Source organism: Oncorhynchus masou, chromosome 28 (genome assembly GCF_036934945.1).
Source record: "Oncorhynchus masou masou isolate Uvic2021 chromosome 28, UVic_Omas_1.1, whole genome shotgun sequence".
NCBI lineage: Eukaryota > Metazoa > Chordata > Actinopteri > Salmoniformes > Salmonidae > Oncorhynchus > Oncorhynchus masou.
The window spans coordinates 53,112,869-53,132,369 of NC_088239.1; the positions used below are offsets into that span (position 1 = coordinate 53,112,869).

Sequence of the window (19,501 nt, forward strand, 5' to 3'; positions counted from 1 at the left end):
ACCCTATCCACTCACTGTGTGCCATTATGCTGTTAAGAACCAACCCGCTGAGGGGAATCAGTGCTGCACAATTTCCAACCCCATGCTGCTGTCTCTAACTGAATGACAGACAGAATGGTCAGTTTAACCACCATCATGCTGTGTGGTTCTGTGGCCATTTGCCCAGACCAAGAAATCCGTGTCAGACAGAGCACAGGGTCGCTGGCTTAACTTTCTTTCCTGTCAGCTTTTGAGCTAGTTCATCTACGTCGAACTGGACTGGAGTTTGATGCATATACTGTAGCTAGAGCACATACCAAACATATCTAGGAAAATGACCAATAAGATAAAACGTACACCGAGTATACTAAACATTAAGGACACCTTCCCAATATTGAGTAGCACATAAAAACAACAGTCTCATGCATATAATAGGCCCACAAGAAGGGGGGACAAATACAGTATGAAATCCATCTAACTGGGGACAAAATTGTCAGAATTTGTGGTCAGTGGCACTGAATATGCACACCCTTCTGACAACAGCCAATGATCCTCTGTGGCCAAATCATGCTTTCTGGTGTAGTAGCCCATTATTTATGATTAAATTGATTTCTGTATTGACAGGAGTAGACTAAATTAGGCTATATCATTTTGACAATTTAATTCAATGTACCTTATGGACGTGCCTCCTATGCCTAGTACTATATTAGACGCAAGTTCACAATGTAACATCACAAAGGTACTGAAAAAATGGCTTTGCTCCCATCTGAAATTGATAGGGGAGTAATTCTCTGGCTGGTGTTAAGGTGGAGAAACTAAGAGTATGTACAAATATAGGAGGAGACAGTGGCAAACCGTATTGGGTATTGGTCTTCGGCGGGGGGTGGGGGGTTACCTTCCAACATGTTGTACCAAATGCCCAAATCAAGAAAAAGAACATGAACATAGTATCAGGTCCTCAGATCCTGAAAAGGTTTTACAGCTGCACCATCGAGAGCATCCTGACTGGTTGCATCACTGCCTGGTATGGCAACTGCTTCTACCCCTAAGCCGTTAGACTCCTGAACACCTAATCAAATGGCTAAATGGCATACTATTTGCATTGCCTACCCCTCCCACTCTTTTACACTGCTGATACTATGTTATCATCTATGCAGTCACTTTAATAACTCTACCTACATATTACCTGTGCCTGCGCACATTGACTCTGTACCGGTACCCCCCTGTATATAGTCTCGCTATAGTTATTTACTTTACTTTATTTCTTATACTTATCCGTATTTTTAAAAAAACTACGTTGTTGGTTTGGGGCTCGTAAGCAAGTTTAACCAAATAAACAGCTGGACTCACCAGGAGGGTGTACTACAAAAGCAAGATCAATGAGTTAGCCAGATAACTTTGATAAACTACCAGAAAGCTAAACTTAGATATGGGTTTTGGGTTGTTAAGTTTAGTAGACCATATCCATTTCAAGCTTATCAAAATAAAGTTATTTCAGAATTGAGGCAGGCCAACTCCTTACTCATCCCAGGTCCCGCTTTCTCCGGTTTACAAACAAACACGTGACTGGCTCAACTGTTCTGGGACGCTACTGGTAAGCTTCATAATGCAAAATAATGTGACAGGTGAAATGAAGAACGCGATCTGCTTCATCGCCTAACGTATTGCACAAGTTGACTCCAGGTATTTACTTAAAAAGTAGCTACAAATATTCAAATTTCTAAAGAAATACTTCCAATGGTATTTATTGAAAAACCATCCTGTGGCTACTTCCAAATAGCACGGTATACAGTATACCGCCCATGCCTAACACTGACCGTAATATGCAGAGCACGCCGTGTAGGAGACCACTTTTTGTACAACAAATAGGGCCGATAGAGACAGCAGTCACACAGCATGATGCTAAACGATAAGCAGCCCATTCACTGACATAATAAGCCAGTAGGTCCCAATCATAAGAATACAAAAACAACCATTAGCTAAGCATTTCCCAACCAAAATGTACAAATATTACTTCCCAGTGCAAAAAAAGTCTCACGTTTAGCACAAAGTAACCGGCGAGCTAAAGTTTATATGCAGCAATGTTTCACATACATAAATTACTTTCAAGGAGATAGCTAACAGCAAGTGAGCTGCAATAAAAACAAAAAAACACTTCCACGCACCAGACGATGAAACTTATCTTCCTGTTCAAAGTTAATCTTGAAAAGGGCGAAGCTATTAGCACCATCCTCTTCGATAACACCTGCTGCAGTCACTGCACACTAGCCTAGAACAGGAGTCTTCAACCTTTTCTTGCCATGGGACCCCTCCTAGACAAACCGGCGACCCAGGGACACCTATCACGCATTAGCAAAAACAAAACAAATTCACATCTCTTCGTCTCATCAAGTGAATGACAATGGCAAGGAGAAGTATTCAACAATTTAAAATTAATTGATGTGGTAGATACTATTTCATTATTTTGACCTCCCCACATTATAATTGGAAGAGGAAGTGTAAACTTTAACAGTCTATTAGCTAGAAAAGGTCTAAAAAAAAAGCACTTGCCACACTGCTAACCTATTTGCAGGGTGCTTTTTCAAAGCTTATTGTATGTCAGATACTCCAGTAAATATAATTGGAACAAATGAGTGTAATTTGCTCAATATTAGGAGTTGAGAATCATCATTAGAAAGAAGACATTCTCTTTTCTTCTGTAGGAATGTAATTTGTTTATTCTGTTGTTGCTAGCGGTCATAAAAATCCTCAGCAGTACCTAGGGGTTTGCGGACCCCATTGCCTACAACAAAAGCTAGCTAGCGAGACCGTGGGAAACCTGTTTACATACGTTTCTGCAGAAACCGTCCCACTTATTACAAGTCAAAATGTTATTGGTCGATTCCACTGTCACGCCAAAATTCTGCCCTAATACCACAGATCAAACAATGAGACATTTTCCTGGATGTATAAATGTTAAGCATCCACTTGGAATTTCAACTCCCAACCAAATATGGAAGAGCAAGGTGTTCCCTAATGGAAATATGCAAATGCACGCTAGAACAGGCCAATAGGATCTCGCTAGCTCGTGCTTGGCTCTGCCCACCTCCTTGCTTGCTCTGTCCACTATGATTAATTTGTTCCAATTTGAAAATGACAGGTGTATCTTGGTTTAGTTATACAAAATCTTTGCTAATTTAGTTCAACGGCAGATGCCTTATATCTAGCTTCTGAGAGCAAATTACTGACTTGGCTAGGAGTTCTCCCAAAAGACCAAAGAAAATTCTGATGGAATCTTTCTCTTCAGTGTTAACCCTTTCCATTCCAACACAAACTTAAGTGATTAAATCAGAATATCACTGAAAAGAAAAACAACATTTCAATGATATTCAAATTCTATTGAAATTAAAAATATACAGTGGGACAAAAAGTATTTAGTCAGCCACCAATTGTGCAAGTTCTCCTACTTAAAAAGATGAGGCCTGTAATTTTCACCATAGGTACACTTCAACTATGACAGACAAAATGAGAAAAAAAATCCAGAAAATCACATTGTAGGATTTTTAATGAATTTATTTGCAAATTATGGTGGAAAATAAGTATTTGGTCACCTACAAACAAGCAAGATGTCTGGCTCTCACAGACCTGAAACTTCTTTAAGAGGCTCCTCTGTCCTCCACTCGTTACCTGTATTAATGGCACCTGTTTGAACTTGTTATCAGTATAAAAAAGACACCTGTCCACAACCTCAAACACACTACGCCACCAGGGACTCAAATCCTGCAGTGCCAGACGTGTCCCCCTGCTTAAGCCAGTACATGTCCAGGCCTGTCTGAAGTTTGCTAGAGAGCATTTGGATGATCCAGAAGAAGATTGGGAGAATGTCATATGGTTAGATGAAACCAAAATATTACTTTTTGGTAAAAACTCAACTCGTCGTGTTTGGAGGACAAAGAATACCAAGTTGCATCCAAAGAACACCATACCTACTATGAGGCATGGGGGTGGAAACATCATGCTTTGGGGCTGTTTATCTGCAAAGTGACCAGGACGACTGAAGGAAAGAATGAATGGGGCCATGTATCATGAGATTGAGTGAAAATCTCCTTCCATCAGCAAGGGCATTGAAGATGAAACGTGGCTGGGTCTTTCAGCATGACAATGGTCCCAAACACACCACCCGGGCAACGAAGGAGTGCCTTCGTCAGAAGCATTTCAAGGTCCTGGAGTGGCCTAGCAAGTCCTCCATATCTCAACCCCATAGAAAATCTTTGGAGGGAGTTGAAAGTCCGTGTTGCCCAGCAACAGCCCCAAAACATCACTGCTTTAGAGGAGATCTGCATGGAGGAATGGGCCAAAATACCAGCAACAGTGTGTGAAAACCTTGTGAAGACTTACAGAAAACGTTTGACCTCATTCATTGCCAACAAATGGTATATAACTAAGAATTGAGATAAGTATTTGGTCAATAAAAGTTTATTTTCCACCATAATTTGCAAATAAAGTCATTAAAAATCCTACAATGTGATTTTCTGGATTTTTTTTTCTCAGTCGTAGTTGAAGTGTGCCTATGATGAAAATTAAAGGCCTCTCATCTTTTTAAGTGGGAGAACTTGCACAATTGGTGGCTGACTAAATACTTTTTTGCCCCACTGTATCTGTATTTTAAAACTACAAATAATTTCATAAATCCTTAGGCCTTCTCTAAAGGCTGCAAACTTCCAGCAAGTTTGTGGCAAATATGCTGCAAACCAAATAGTTTGTGAAAATGTTTTTTTTTTCTGGCAGACACTTCTCTCAAGATTCTATTTGCATCTGTGGCAAAACTGTGGTAGTAACATTTATTTCCACTAGTGGCAAACAGTTTACCAGCAGCATTTATGGTAAACACATGAGTTCCATGACCAGTAAGCATTACTGACCAATCAAGGGGAAACATTTGTTGGAAATTAGAAACCAATCCATCTAGCTAGCTACAGTACCTGACAAAGTTGTCTGGTGAGTGTAACTTATTCAACTTCCTAACATTTTATTCGCTAAATGGTACCTAGTTAGCAATGTCATGTTTTATGGGATAAAGTGAAACACATTTTTGTGATACCAGTTTCAAATCGGTCAGCACCACTGACTGACTGGCTGGCTAGCACTTAAATAGTTAATGTTAACTATCATATTTTTGCACAATTCATGTGATTAGGTAGCTAGATAACTAATGATTTGCCTAAACACATTTCTAGGTGAATACGTTGCAGTCTTTTAATACCAATATGTATGTCAATATGCTAGTGTCACAGTTCAGTAGCATGTTGGCTAGCGACTCAACTATAGCCTAAAGTTAAAGAAGAACATAAGTCTTTCACGCAGTGAGTATTCTATAAACGCCACCTTTTTTTATATACAAGGGAAGGTCCTCAGGACACACCAAGCGACACACCAAGCTTGAGCAGTAGCCGGGTCTTACCAGGTATATGTTGAAAGATTTGTACATTATGAAAACTGATTGTTAAAAGGAATATTATTATTTATTGAATACTTTGTGCTCACAACAGAGTCAAATATGACAGCGCAGCCCAGATGACCAAGTGGTTGAACAACACCTGTCCGGCAAACCAGGTTGCAGAGTACATGAAGGAGACCATGATCTGGAGGGCTCAGTGGACCAGACAGAATGGGGCCAAGACAGTTGAGATAGTCAGAGAGTATCCACGTCTGCTGGATACTCCAGGCCATGGTGGATTACTTTTTTTTTTTACAAAAACAGACTTGAATTTTATTCTGTTTGCTGTGATTAACTAGCCTGGCTGACGCAACTCACAGCACAGGGAGAGCTGTGACCACACTGGTCTGGAAAGGAGGCTGTTTGTTAATGCAATATGTTCTAATAAATCGTGCAACAGAGTTTGATTGGTTCTCTATTTTTCCCACGGGGTTGAGACCTCTCATTGTATCTGAAAATCCAACCATTGTAAGAAAGTGGGCAGTACTCAGGGGCAGTTTGAGAGAGAAATACAGAGGAGAGCCAACCAGTAAAAGCACAGCCCCTTTCATTATCGACGCATTGTGTCCCGACAACAATGAGCCATGCCAGACTCTGAAGTCAGGAGGACTTCGAGAGTTTAGTGTTAGCCAGACTAACGATCAACTGCAATGGAAAAGTAATCGTTTGTCTGGCTACAATATAACACAATTTGAAGTCATATGGGGCAGTAATAAAATGTTACAAATAAAGTTAGTCTGCTTTACAACAGATTGTTCAGGACTTCTACATTTCAAACCCAGACTGTTCATGGAAACTCACTGGTACAGGATTGCAGTCTTCAAGGACCCCCAAAAAAACATTTTGCCAGCCCAGCGAGAAACAGATCTAAAAAAACTTATTGGAAGTGCAGGTATTGTTTTAAATAACCCTGCTGGTGGTACCTCATTTACTTTTAGCCTGAAACTATCAAGTTATTCCCTAAACAGTCTTCTCTCCAGATACACAAGGTGACATCGCTTTAAGACTTCTGACAGTGGCCCTCCCAACACCAGTATACAAATTAGGCAGGAAGACATTCCGACCCAGCTTCAATGAGACCAGAAAGCCCTTCATTGATTTTCAGCCTGTTAGTTTAAATATTAGATAAGCATAGGGAGATTGGTGGGACAATTAGATGGCCTTTTGTAAACCTTGAATGAATGGAACAGCATTCCAGAATCTGTTACGCGTTACTGCACACTCAAAGACATTGGGTAGATTTCCATCCAATTTGCGACAGATTTAAATGCAAATATTTAAATCTGCAGAAAACAATATGCATTTTCCCACCGGCGAGGTTTCCAACAAACTGCCTTTTTGTCAATAAAAGGCTGTGCGTGATGACGAAGTACACATAAAAATAACTTTTGCTGTTAAATTCTCATGTAACTAGTAAAAAAAAACAAGTTAAATGGGTTTAAATTGTATTTTGAACTCTACTGATAGTTGTCACAAACTATTGAATTATACAGCAAATGTGCCCCCTCTGGCACATGAGTTCTAGCCCAGTGCTTGCCAACCCTGGTCCTCAAGTACCTCCAACAGTAACGTTTCATTTTAGCCCTTGACAAACACCTCAATTCAACTCACCCAGGCCATGATGATTAGTTGACAAGTTGAATCAGGTGTGCTTGTCCAGGGTTACTTCGATATGACGGTTATTATAGCAATATTTGTGCGTAAAGGAGTTTCCGCCGCCATTTCTCGCGTAATACATTTAGGTTACTCTGGGTTAAGAGACATCCCACTATGTCAAACCAAGAAATTGTCTGTAGCCATTTAATCTTTCTATCAGCCCGGTCTTGATTTTTCATGCGTCAGGTAATTCAGCTGCATTAAAATGGTTGGCTGTAAACATGGTTAGTGTTGTGTAAATGAAAATATATGCCCCAGCCCAAAATTAATAGAAGACGTAGGCATCAAACAGGGATTGGGTTTTGATTGATGTAAATTGCTATAAAATATACCAAATCAATTGTGTGTGATGGCATTGTCAGTGTGCCTGACAAGTCCTCATATTCTAACAAGTTGGGACCAACATGGTTGAGTACCAGCACCAGGCGGAGGTGACCAGACCCTACCCATTTGTGTTGACTCTTGGGGACTGCTTACAGGTGTTCACGGTCATTAATGGACCGGCATTGGAGCAAGGTACACACTGCTTTGGCCTCTGGATGTGTGCTTCAAGTCCTATGATGTGTTTGATATCAATTTTCCCACTGTGCCCCAGCATGGGAATTCCTACAGTCCACAGTGTATCAGTTGCAAGGAACCGAATCCCCTGCAGCAAGACTGTTGCAAGCATGTATTTTTCCACTCAACAATAGTGGATAAGTATCTGCTCTTGTATGTAGTGTGAGAAGTGACAGGAGAAAGCACAGCCCTCCTGCTGATATGTTCCTATGAATTAATAGATCAATAGACGGATGAGCTATGAGTGTCTCATTCCAACACTAATATGCTCTTAAGCCACTCTTAAACCACTTAAATTACTTTTAGTTTGTTCTTAAATGCATTTGTGCCTGCTTTTTGCCTACAGTATGGTATCTGGTTTGTTAGCCTTTGGTTCAACTACTGAAGCACGTTGTGTTACGCTTTCATTCTATCACAAGAATTTATTTTACATTCAAAATGTTCCATTTTGGGGATTGTGAAAAGTGCTTTATGTATAAAATACATTTAAGTAATGAGTTATTAGTCCATGTCCTTAGTAGTGACCTTCAAATGTAACATTTTAAAACATGTTCTCTGTGTAACAATATTTTAACTCGACCCAAATGTAGATCGTAACAGCATGGTGTGTGTATATGTGTTGTCACCTAAGATAGCCAAAGTGTGTCAGTGAATGTGAATATCTATTGATTTGCTCTGGCACTGTCTTTTAGACAGATCTATGTTAACACCACTTAAGACTGTCACACACATTTTGTATTTTTCTGATTGCAGTCAGAGTGTGCATATCAATTCTAATAATCTATCCTATCTTTTGAAAAACATTTAGACAATAGGGCTTTGTTTCAATGGGTTTTAAAAATGTATCATATATTCCTACACATTCTTTTACATGATGTACAACACCAGTCAAAAGTTAATACACACCTACTGTACTCATTCAAGGTTTTTTCTTTATTTGTAATATTTTCAACATTGTAGAATAGTAGTGAAGACATCAAAACTATGAAATAACACATGGAATAATATAGTAACCAAAAAACAAAATCAAAATATATTTTATAATTGTGATTCTTCAAAGTGGCCACCCTTTGCCTTTTTGGCAGCTTTGCACACTCTTGGCATTCTCTCAACCAGCTTCATGAGGTAGATACCTGAAATGCATTTAAAATTAACAGGTGTGCCTTGATAAAGTTCATTTGTGGAAATTCTTTCCTTCTTATTGTGTTTGAGCCAATCAGTTGTGTTGTGACAAGGTAGCAGGATATACAGAAGATAGCCCTATTTAGTAAAAGACCAAGTCCATATTATGGCAAGAACAGCTCAAATTAGCAAAGAGAAACGACTGTCCATTACTTTAAGAGGTCAGTCAATCCAGAAAATTTCAATAACTTTGAATGTTTCTTCAAGTTCAGTCACAAAAAACATCATATGCTACGATGAAACTGGATCTCATGAGGACCGCCACAGGAAAGGAAGACGTAGAGTTACCTCTGTTGCAGAGGACAAGTTAATTAACTGCACATCAAATTGCAGCCCAAATAAATGCTTCACAGAGTTCAAGTAAGACATCTAAATATCAACTGTTCAGAGGAGACTGCGTGAATCAGGCCTTCATGGTCAAATTGCTGCAAAGAAACCACTATTAAACGGACACCAATAACAAGAGGAGACTTTCTTGGGCCAAGAAACACGAGCAATGGACATTAGACTGGTGGAAATCCATCCTTTGGTCTAATGAGAATTTTTGGTTCCAACCGCCATGTCTTTGTGAGATGGAGAGTAGGTGAACGAATGATCTCTGCGTGTGTGGTTCCCGCTGTGAAGCATGGTGGTGGTGGTGTGATGGTGCTTTTCTGGTGACACTGTCAGTGATTTATTTAGAATTCAATTCATACTTAACCAGCATGGCTACCACAGCATTCTGCAACAATACGCCATCCCATCTGATTTGCGCTTAGTGGGACTATCATTTGTTTTCAACAGGACAATGACCCAACACACCTCCAGGCTGTGCAAGGGCTATTTGACCAATGAGAGTGATCGAGTGCTGCATCAGATGACCTGGCCTCCACAATCACCTGACCTCACCCCAAATGAGAAGGTTTGGGATGTGTTGGACTGCAGGGTGAAGGAAAAGCAGCCAAAAAGTGCTTAGCATATGTGGGAACTCCTTCAAGACTGTTGGAAAAGCATTCCTCATTAAGCTGGTTGAGAGAATGCAAAGCTGTCATCAAGGCAAAGGGTGGCTACTTTGAAGAATCTAAAATAGTAAATATATTTTGATTTGTTTAACACTTTTCCATATGTGTTATTTCATACTTTGTCTTCACTATTATTCTACAAGGTAGAAAATAGTAAAAATAAAGAAAAATTCTTGATTGAGTAGGTGTCCAAACTTTTGACTGGTACCGTACATTTAGTATGTTTAGTTTTTAGTAAGTTAAATCAAATCACATAATTTAAAGTTATGTCGATACATTTCAATGTTGTTTAACAGCGTCGCCAAAAAACGGATCTAATTTGCATATGCATACAGAGTTTGCAGCAAACAAAGTTCACCACAAGTTTTCTAGAATTGTTTGCCAGACTTTCACAAATTGCCGCAAATTAACCACAACAGCTGGTCACAAAACTAATTTGCATGTGAAAATATGAGCGTGCTGCAAATTTGCGGCCAATTGACCAAAAGTTTGCCACAAATATTTGCCAGATGCCTGTTTTTTCCCGGTCAGGGCTCAAAGGTCCACACTGGGAGTAGATGTTAAGTGCGTCTCCAGCCTGTGGATAGTATGCACAGGACTCTACGCTGGTGGGAAACGTCACTAACCCTCCCCTATACCAGAGGTTTTTACCTCTGTCCAATACCACTCAAGTACTGGAGGTGTGCATTAGCATGATAAGAGCACAGTTGGCAGGAAGGCATAATCATGCATAGCAATAAGAACAGCTAGCCTGCCAGAACCATTTGGCTATTAGTGATGTATATACATTTATAACAGCTGTCCACGACTGTCAGGAATTAGATATCCACATTCATTAACTTTCCATTTAAATGACCCGTTTTAGCCATTTCACATCATACTCCATTAACTATGACAATCAGAAAATAAACCGGGACAAGATTAACAGAAATGTTGAGGTAAAATACACATTGATTATCTAAATGTGATTTAGACACAAATTACTTTCAGCAGCAGCTCCTAAAGATCATTACTGGCCCATTTAACCTAGCCAGCCAGTGGCCCATATAGTCTGTAGAATGGCCTGTGGCTCAGCCTCCACAGTAAGCTGTCCAGACCAGGGAGAGGGGGAGGCAGCTGGTAGGAGCCTGTCTGGGTAATTCTGACAGAGTCACTTTAGTGCCCAAGAGCAACGTCTTTTCTCTCTTTCCTTCATGGTCTGCGGCCTGGAAAAAAAGTCTGGTTTGCTTTGTTCGTTTTCAACTGATCGATTGGCCGCTTTTTTTCTTATTTTCAGGCAACAGGAGCAAAGTTGTCCTTTCATGTTTGTAAAAACAATACTCAACTATAATTCAATATTACACTTTGTTATGAAAAGCAAATATTCTATTAGTACATTTCACAAATAAAAGTCAGGAGAAAATACTCTTTATGTAGTGCAATACTGAATGCAAACTTCATGCAAGAACAATTTCTACAGATGCATATCATTCAATAAGCCTTACCCCATGTGGAAAACTGCTCAATAGTTGACAAGCGCAAAATCGTAAAAGTCACCATGGATTTTTTTAAATTTAGTTAAATATCTCCAGGTACTGTACATTTAATTCCATGCTCGACATACAAAGCACATACGGCTGGTCGTCTTCACCCAGATTGACAGACGCAGGGGAAGTGTTGACTCTCTCTCATTCCAGATGTACAAACAGGAAGGGCAGGAGCGAGGAATGTAGGCTCACATGACAGTTCATTCCCAGTTAAGTATCCCTCCCACCACTCTTTCGTGCGTTCACTTTCTCTTGTTCCCTCTCTCGCTCTCTCTGTCCTCTGGCGACATATTCCAGCACAAAGCTAATCTGAAACTGTGAAAATGCCAGCTCTCAGTCTCCCTCTTCATTTCCCCCTCTTTATCGGTCTCCTCCCGCTGTCCTCACTCACTCTCTCCGTTTGGCTGTGTGCCTACCCTTTTGACTTCATAACTCACACATACAGTGCCTTCAGAAAGTATTCACACCCCTCGACTTGTTTCACATTTTGTTGTGTTGTAAAGTGAGATTAAAATGGATTTGTCAACAATCTATACAAATTTATACTTTCACGTCAAAGTGGAAGACTTATAAAAAAAAAATGTTTTTACAAAATATTACAATTTATGAAATAAAAATATATTAGTATTTTATTTAAGTTAAGCATTCAGGCCCCTGACATAACACGTTAGAATCACCTTTGGCAGCGATTACAGCGGTGAGTCTTTTTGGGTAAGTCGAAGAGCTTTGCACACCTGGATTGTACTATATTTGCACATTGCTTTAAACAAAATGTCATGCTTTGTCAAGTTGGTTGTTAATCATTGCTACACAGCAATTTTGAAGTCTTTCCAAAGATTTTTAAGACTGTCATCTTGGTAAGCAACTCCAGTGTACATTTGTCCTTGTGTTTTAGGTTATTGTCCTGCTGACAGGTGAATGTCTCCCAGTGTCTGTTAGAAAGCAGACAACCAGGTTTTCTAGGATTTTGCCTGTGCTTAGCTCTATTCCATTTGTTTTTATCCTAAAAAAAATCCTAAGTTCTTGCTGATGACAACTATACCAATAACACAATGCAGCCACCACCATGCTTGAAATTATGAGGAGTGGACTCAGTGATGTGTTGTGTTGGTTTTGTCCATAACATTTCGTATTCAGGACATAAAGTAAATGTCTTTACCACAGTTTTTGCAGTTTTACTTTCGTGCCTAATTGCAAACAGGATGCATGTTTTGGAATATTTGTATTCTGTACAAGCCTCCTCCTTATTACTCTGTCACTTAGGTTAGTATTGTGGAGTAACTGCAATGTTGATCTATCCTCAGTTTTCTCCTATCATAGCCATTAAACTCTAACCGCTTTAAAGTCACCATTGGAGTTATGGTGAAATCCCCAAGCGGTTTCCTTCCTCTCCGGCAACTGAGTTAGGAAGGACATCTGTCTCTCTTTGCACACAGAGTCCATGCAACTTATGTGACTTGTCAAGCAAATTTCTACTCCTGAACTCATTTAGGCTTGCTATAAGAAAGGGGTTGAATACATTTCATGTTTTATTCATTTGTAAACACTTCTAAAAACATCATTCCACTTTGACATTATGGGGTAGTGTGTAGTCCAGTGACACTATCTCAATTGAATCCAATTAAAATTCAGACTAACAACAAAATGTGAAGGCACTGTACATGACATGCACACTGATGTACCCAGACAAACAGTCCTTACGAAGCTAATATCCATTCCCAAATGTGTGAAAAGGTGTCTTAAGATGCATTGTAGCCCCCCATTACTTTTATCCTGACCTTTGACACCTTTGTTGACTGACTAATGACTAATTGTACTTCCTTACACAGTCTTGTCGGGATACAGGCTTGTGTCTTAAGTCCCTCCTGATGTCCCAAAATAAATAACACTTGCTGTGTATGGCTTTCACCTTTCTCTACATCTCTCCTGTTGCCTTCCATCAGCAGGTCAGCAGGCGTTTACATGGTCCTCTCTCTACCAGCCCTATAGCAATTAGCATAATGGAACCGGGCTATGACAATTGCTCCCTCATAACCAGACACTGCACAACAACTGTAACCTGTTCATTACGACCAGCACTGATCTCTAACCGCGGGTGGAGTTTGATTAATCGGGTGCATGCTTAGACAACATAATCTGTGCTACAGCTGAAAGCAGTCCTCACACTGTATATGAACTGTCTCTGACCAACAGACAGACTGGCTTCAATATGACCATAATCTTTCAATATAAAACCTCAAAGCAGCTCCAACCCAGATACCTACATCACGGAGAATAAGGATAAATTGAGGTTGACAGAGGTCATTCTTTTTTTGATGTATTCAATTTCCTTGAGCGACAGTTTGGAGATACTGGTTTGACCACCCTCTCATTCAAATGAGTCCTAAGCACCAAGTCTACTATGTGAAATCAGCATGGTTTCTGACAGTATTATTCTGCCAACATCTCAGCCCATTCCTTTCCCTTGTACCTTTTTGGTACAACTGGGTGTGTCAGTTATTATTTCCGTATGTGCAACACTTCCCCACTATCCTTTCACTCCAAGTGAGCATCTTCAGAGGATAAAGCATGGCCTACATTTGCTCGAAAAAATACGCAAAAGAAAAATGGGATAAACATTGAAGCTGTACTTTATTCCCCTCACACTCGTTCCCCATTTTCTCACATCTCTCCCTCTCTCTCATTCAGTTGCTCAGTCTCTCCCCTAGGCTCAATTCACCACTCCATTAGCTCAGTTGCTGCAGAGGGATAGATCCATAGGCAGGGAAGACGACAACAGGGATCATGGAGCAAAATAAATAACCACTGTAGACTGAACTCTGTTTTTCAGGAGATATTTTGGACATCAACATGCTTACTTTTGAACTACACATAATTTGGTTGTAGCTTGGGTTGTATTATGGAAAACACTAATCTGATATAGCACGAGAAGAAAAGAGGCTACATTTGAGAGGTCCTTTGTTGTGTGAGAGAGCGATTAATTCCTGAGTTAACAATTCATTAATGATAATTATCCACCTCTGAAGCACAGGGCCACCAGGTCACGTGTAACTTTACAAAGAGAAGCTAAGCCTACCTTTCACAATTACATGGTGTCAGGATGAGAGGTGAAATTAACTAGAGGGGTCTGAAGGGGGGGGGGGGGGTTGGAGAGGCAGAGAGTGCAAGAAATGAAAGGTTGTACATTTTCCAGAGTAAACTGTATACTGTACTGAAATACCAAGCAGATTAACACATTCAGGTTGTTTAAGATATTTTTATGCAACAACAAATAACTCCCAGTAGACCTTAGAGTGATGATCTATCTGTATGTACAACATGAAAACCCCTCTGGTACCTCACTGAGGGAACACCCAGATAGCAGCAAACAAGTAAATCCATCTAAATAGACACTTTAAATAAGAAATATAGTTTGCCAAGTTCAAACTACCAGAGGTGAAACCCAACCATGCACATGGTGAAACCATACAAACAGGTAGCAGGATATAAAATGGCGGTTGCAAATGTGTAGAGAGTGGGTAAAAGATAAGAGAAAGGACCGACAAGTTACATTGAGATAACTTCCTACCTCCTGCAGCTGTACCCTCACTTTGTTGATGGCCTTCAACCAGCGTATTCTGGATGGAGAGAAGGGCAAAGGAGGCCCATTGTCGTGGAAACTGGGGTGTGTGGGGAGCAAGAGATAGATTGACCACTCACTAATACTGTATTTGTAATATTTACTGCTCAAAAATTTGGATGCTTATTTAAGTGTTTAAAATGTATGACACTTGCTGGAACTCAGACTCACCTTTGCAGCATTTTATTGGATATTTTCTCAACTGAGTGGTCCAATCTCTTCATAGAGCCATTTAAGCTCTTCCCCACATCCAGGGAGGGTCTGCACAATTCCTCCTGCCCCAAAACAGAGTGTCCATTGCTGGGGAGGTGTCCGTTGGTGGGTTGCTGGCCAGCGGTAGAGGGGCAGAAGGTAGTACTGTGGTAAGAGTGGAAGGACTCTTCCAGCCCTGAGCCTGGAGCACTCTCCTGGCCTGTCTCACTAAGCTGGGAGCTGGTCTGGCTCAGGTTTCCAGAGGACCCAAAGCGACTACTTTCCACCGGACTGGAGTGGTGAAAAAGAGGTAAGGGAAGAGACTTAATATTAGAATAATAATTGTTGTGAAAAAGAAAAACACTTTGAATCGTGCAACTGATTGGCTCATTAATTGGATATAGACGTTATTACAACTAGTGCATTGTTTCTACTGAATTGTACACCATCGTAAAAGACATCTAACCTTACAGAGAGAAAAAAACAACATTTTGGCAAATTAGAATGAATACACCAATTGCCTGAAATGAATTTGAATGTACTAAATTATTTCAATAATTGTTTGTCTGTATTGTTTTAGCCTGTGTTGGTTTTCTGTATTTCTATTTCTGGGGGACAATGAGTTACTGAAATCTCTTTTGATCAAACTGAATGACAGGGAATTCTGTAAGGTTAGACTTTCTTTTGAATACATTCATAGAATTCATCTTACATTAGGAGTTCAAGAGTAAGAAATACTTAGCTTATTATCACTATACCACGATGGGTATGATAAACTTCACAATCAACCACCAACACAAAGCTACAGTAGTACAAATGCTAAAAACAAACACGGTTAAAGGAAAGACACAGAACACAGAATTCAGTGGGGTGGAGTGCGGAGCTGGACCCGGATTACTCTCCCCAAAATATCAATGCATCATAAATGGTGTTGGGGAAGACCATTTATTATGCTTCTACTGGCCTTTTAGAACTCAATAGGTCCTTCTTGGACTGGTTGTCCAGCAGCACTTCAGAGGTGGAATCTGCAGAGGGGAGTGGTTCTACAAGGCTTTCCTTCTCCTTTTGGGACAGGGATGCTGAAGGATCTACGTCAGGTGTGGAGATGCAAATCTGGGGTTTGGCTAAGTCAGGGGGACCTACCGAACTTTGATCACTTGTCTCCTTGGTTGGCTTATCATTAGCTTTGGGCTGAGTGGTAATAACCGGAGGAGCTTGTGGCTTGGGAGGTTCGGCAGCGGCCCCCCAGAAACCTAATTTTGTCCCAAATAGAGAGGCTGTGGATGGTTCTTGCTTTGCTGTGCCTGGCTTCTCCTCCTGAAACAGGCCTGCAGACATAGTTTTGAATCCTGAGAACAGACCACCACCTGCTTCTGCTTGAGGCATTGTGGGAAGGGCTTTGGGAATTGTGGGGGGAGATGAAAACATGGATCCAAAAGACTTTCCAGCATCACTGGTTCCTGTCATAAAACCCCCAAACAGGGATTTGGGGGCTGGCTCTTCAGTCTTAGTCAACTGGTCAGCTTGAGGAATCTTCTGGGGACTTTCCACTGGTGGGCCTGATTTGTCCGTTCCCTTACTCTCAGGCTCTCCCACAATTACAATAGGCTTATCATCTATTACTTCTCCCACAAATGCAGCCTTTTCTTTTCCAGAACTGGACTGATCAGTCATTGGAGGTTGTTCTGATTTTAAGGGCTGTTCCGTTTTATCAGGTTGACCTGATGATGCAGGGATTTCCGCTTCTTTTGATTGACAGTCCACAGCTGGAGCAGGAAGTTTCTCAAACCCTTGACCCTGGGCTACTTCAACAGCATTACCATCAGGTTTGAAGCCAACCAACTCCTGAGGCTGAGTTTTGGTGTCAGGTTGTTTTGGTGCCTCAGATAATTGTGAGTGTTCATGCAAAGTAACCGTGCCAGTGTCTCCTGGCTCTTTCATTTTATCAGTGCTATCTGCTGTGGTGGTGTCAGGGGCAGCTGTTGAGATTTTATTCTCAGGGGGACTTGCTGGTGCTGTTTGAGAAGTAGTTTTAGCTGGCTGGGGAGTGGACCCTCCAAACAACCCCCCAAACATAGAAGCTGCAGTTTGAGAAGTAGCTGCGGGCTGGGGACTTAACCCTCCTAACATACCGCTGAACATAGAACCTGCAGCTTGCGGGGAAGCTGTAGCTGGTTGGGGACTAGACCCTCCAAACAGACCTCCCAACATAGAACCCGCAGTTTGATGGGCAGCTGTAGATGGCTGGGGACTGGACCCTCCAAACAGACCTCCCAACATAGAACTTGCAGTTTGAGGGGCAGCTGTAGCAGGCTGGGGACTGGACCCTCCAAACAGACCTCCCAGCATAGAACCAGCAGTTTGAGGAGTAGCTGTGCCAAGCTGGGGAGTAGACCCTCCAAACAGGGAGAGAAATCCTGTAGCTGATGGCTCTTTAGGGGTTTCTGGCTCTTTTGGTGGGGCAGGTTCCTGAGGTGCACCCTTTGGGATGGATTCCTTTTGGGCAGTGGCACACTCCGGGGTAAGCTCTGTGGTTTCAGCCTCAACTGCCGTACCATCTTTAGGGGTGTCTCCCAGCTCTTTTATTTTGGCAATGGTATCTGGAGTGGTATCAGACACAGCTGTTGATATTTTGTTCTCTGGGGGTTTTATTGGTTCTGTTTGAGGAGTATCTGTAGCTGGCTGGGGATTAGATCCTCCAAACAATCCTCCCAACATAGAACCCGCAGTTTGCGGGGCAGTTGTAGCTGGCTGGGGACTAGACCCTCCAAACAACCCTCCCAACATAGAGCCTACAGTTTGCGGGGCAGCTGTAGCTGGCTGCGGACTAGATCCTCCAAACAACCCTCCCAACATAGAACCCGTAGTTTGAGGAGTGTCTGTAGTTGGTGGCTCTTTTGGGGTTTCTGGCTCTTTAGGTGGGGCAGATTCCTGAAGTGCACCATCTGGGATGGTTTCTTTTTGGGCACTTGCACACTCAGGGGTAGGTAATGTTCTTGCAGAATCAACAGCCTCAACTACAGTACCATCTTTAGGTGCGTTTCCCTGCTCTTTTATTTTTATAGTGCCATCTGCTTGAGTTGTGCGAGGTGCCGCTGTTGATATTTTGTTCTCAGGGGGTTTTGCTGTTTGAATAGGTGCTGGGGGTGGACTGGGTCCTCCAAACAATCCCCCAAACACAGAACCCGAAGTTTGAGGGGCAGTTGTAGCTGGCTGGGGCCTAGGCCCTCCAAACAACCCTCCCAACTTAGAACCCACAGTTAGGGGAGCACTTGTAGCTGGCTGCGGACTAGATCCTCCAAACAACCCTCCCAACATAGACCCTGCAGTGTGAGGGGCAGTTGTAGCTGGCTGCGGACTAGATCCTCCAAACAACCCTCCCAACATAGAACCCGCAGTTTGAGGGGCAGTTGTGGCTGGCTGCGGACTAGATCCTCCAAACAACCCTCCCAACACAGAACCCGCAGTTTGAGGGGAAGTTGTAGATGGCTGCGGACTAGATCCTCCAAACAACCCTCCCAACATAGAACCCGCAGTTTGAGGGGCAGTTGTGGCTGGCTGCGGACTAGATCCTCCAAACAACCCTCCCAACACAGAACCCGCAGTTTGAGGGGCAGTTGTGGCTGGCTGCGGACTAGATCCTCCAAACAACCCTCCCAACACAGAACCCGCAGTTTGAGGGGCAGTTGTGGCTGGCTGCGGACTAGATCCTCCAAACAACCCTCCCAACACAGAACCCGCAGTTTGAGGGGCAGTTGTGGCTGGCTGCGGACTAGATCCTCCAAACAACCCTCCCAACACAGAACCCGCAGTTTGAGGGGCAGCTGTAGCTGGTGGCTCTTTAGGTGGGGCAGCTTCCTGAGGTGGAATACCTGAGATGGATTCCTTCTGAGCATTGGCACACTCAGGAGTAGGTACTGTGGCTACCGAGTCAACAGAGCTTGCTTGTGGGGGTGACAGAGGGCCACTGAACATGGAAAACACATTTTTAGTAGGTGGTTCTTTAGGAACTGTAGATTCTGGGACAGAGGAGTCTGGAGCTGACCCAGCTTGTCCTGGAGGTTGTGGGGCACTGGGGCCACTCAACATTGAAAATAATCCTTTTGGTGGGCTTTCACTGGCAGATGAACCAGAAAAGAGCCCCCCAAGAATAGAGCTAGTCTCTGGTTGAGGTTGAGCTTGTGGTGGACTGGACCCAGATTGAGGTGCCTGTGGTGTTGCCGCCTGCGATGGTCCCCGTGGTGGACTTGGTCCACCGAACATAGAGAATAAACTTTTAACATGTGGTTCTGGATGAGGTGCTTGAGATGAC

At 42.1% G+C, this 19,501-nt stretch overlaps 1 protein-coding gene across 1 annotated transcript in view; it reads right to left on the reverse strand.

Moving 5' to 3' along the window:
• Window positions 1-19,501, reverse strand: part of unc13bb (unc-13 homolog Bb (C. elegans)) — a 108,720-nt gene that overhangs the window by 36,657 nt on the left and 52,562 nt on the right. The window contains 2 exon segments of the mRNA XM_064942600.1: window positions 14,947-15,037; window positions 15,169-15,480. Coding sequence (XP_064798672.1) covers window positions 14,947-15,037; window positions 15,169-15,480 — 403 coding nt within the window.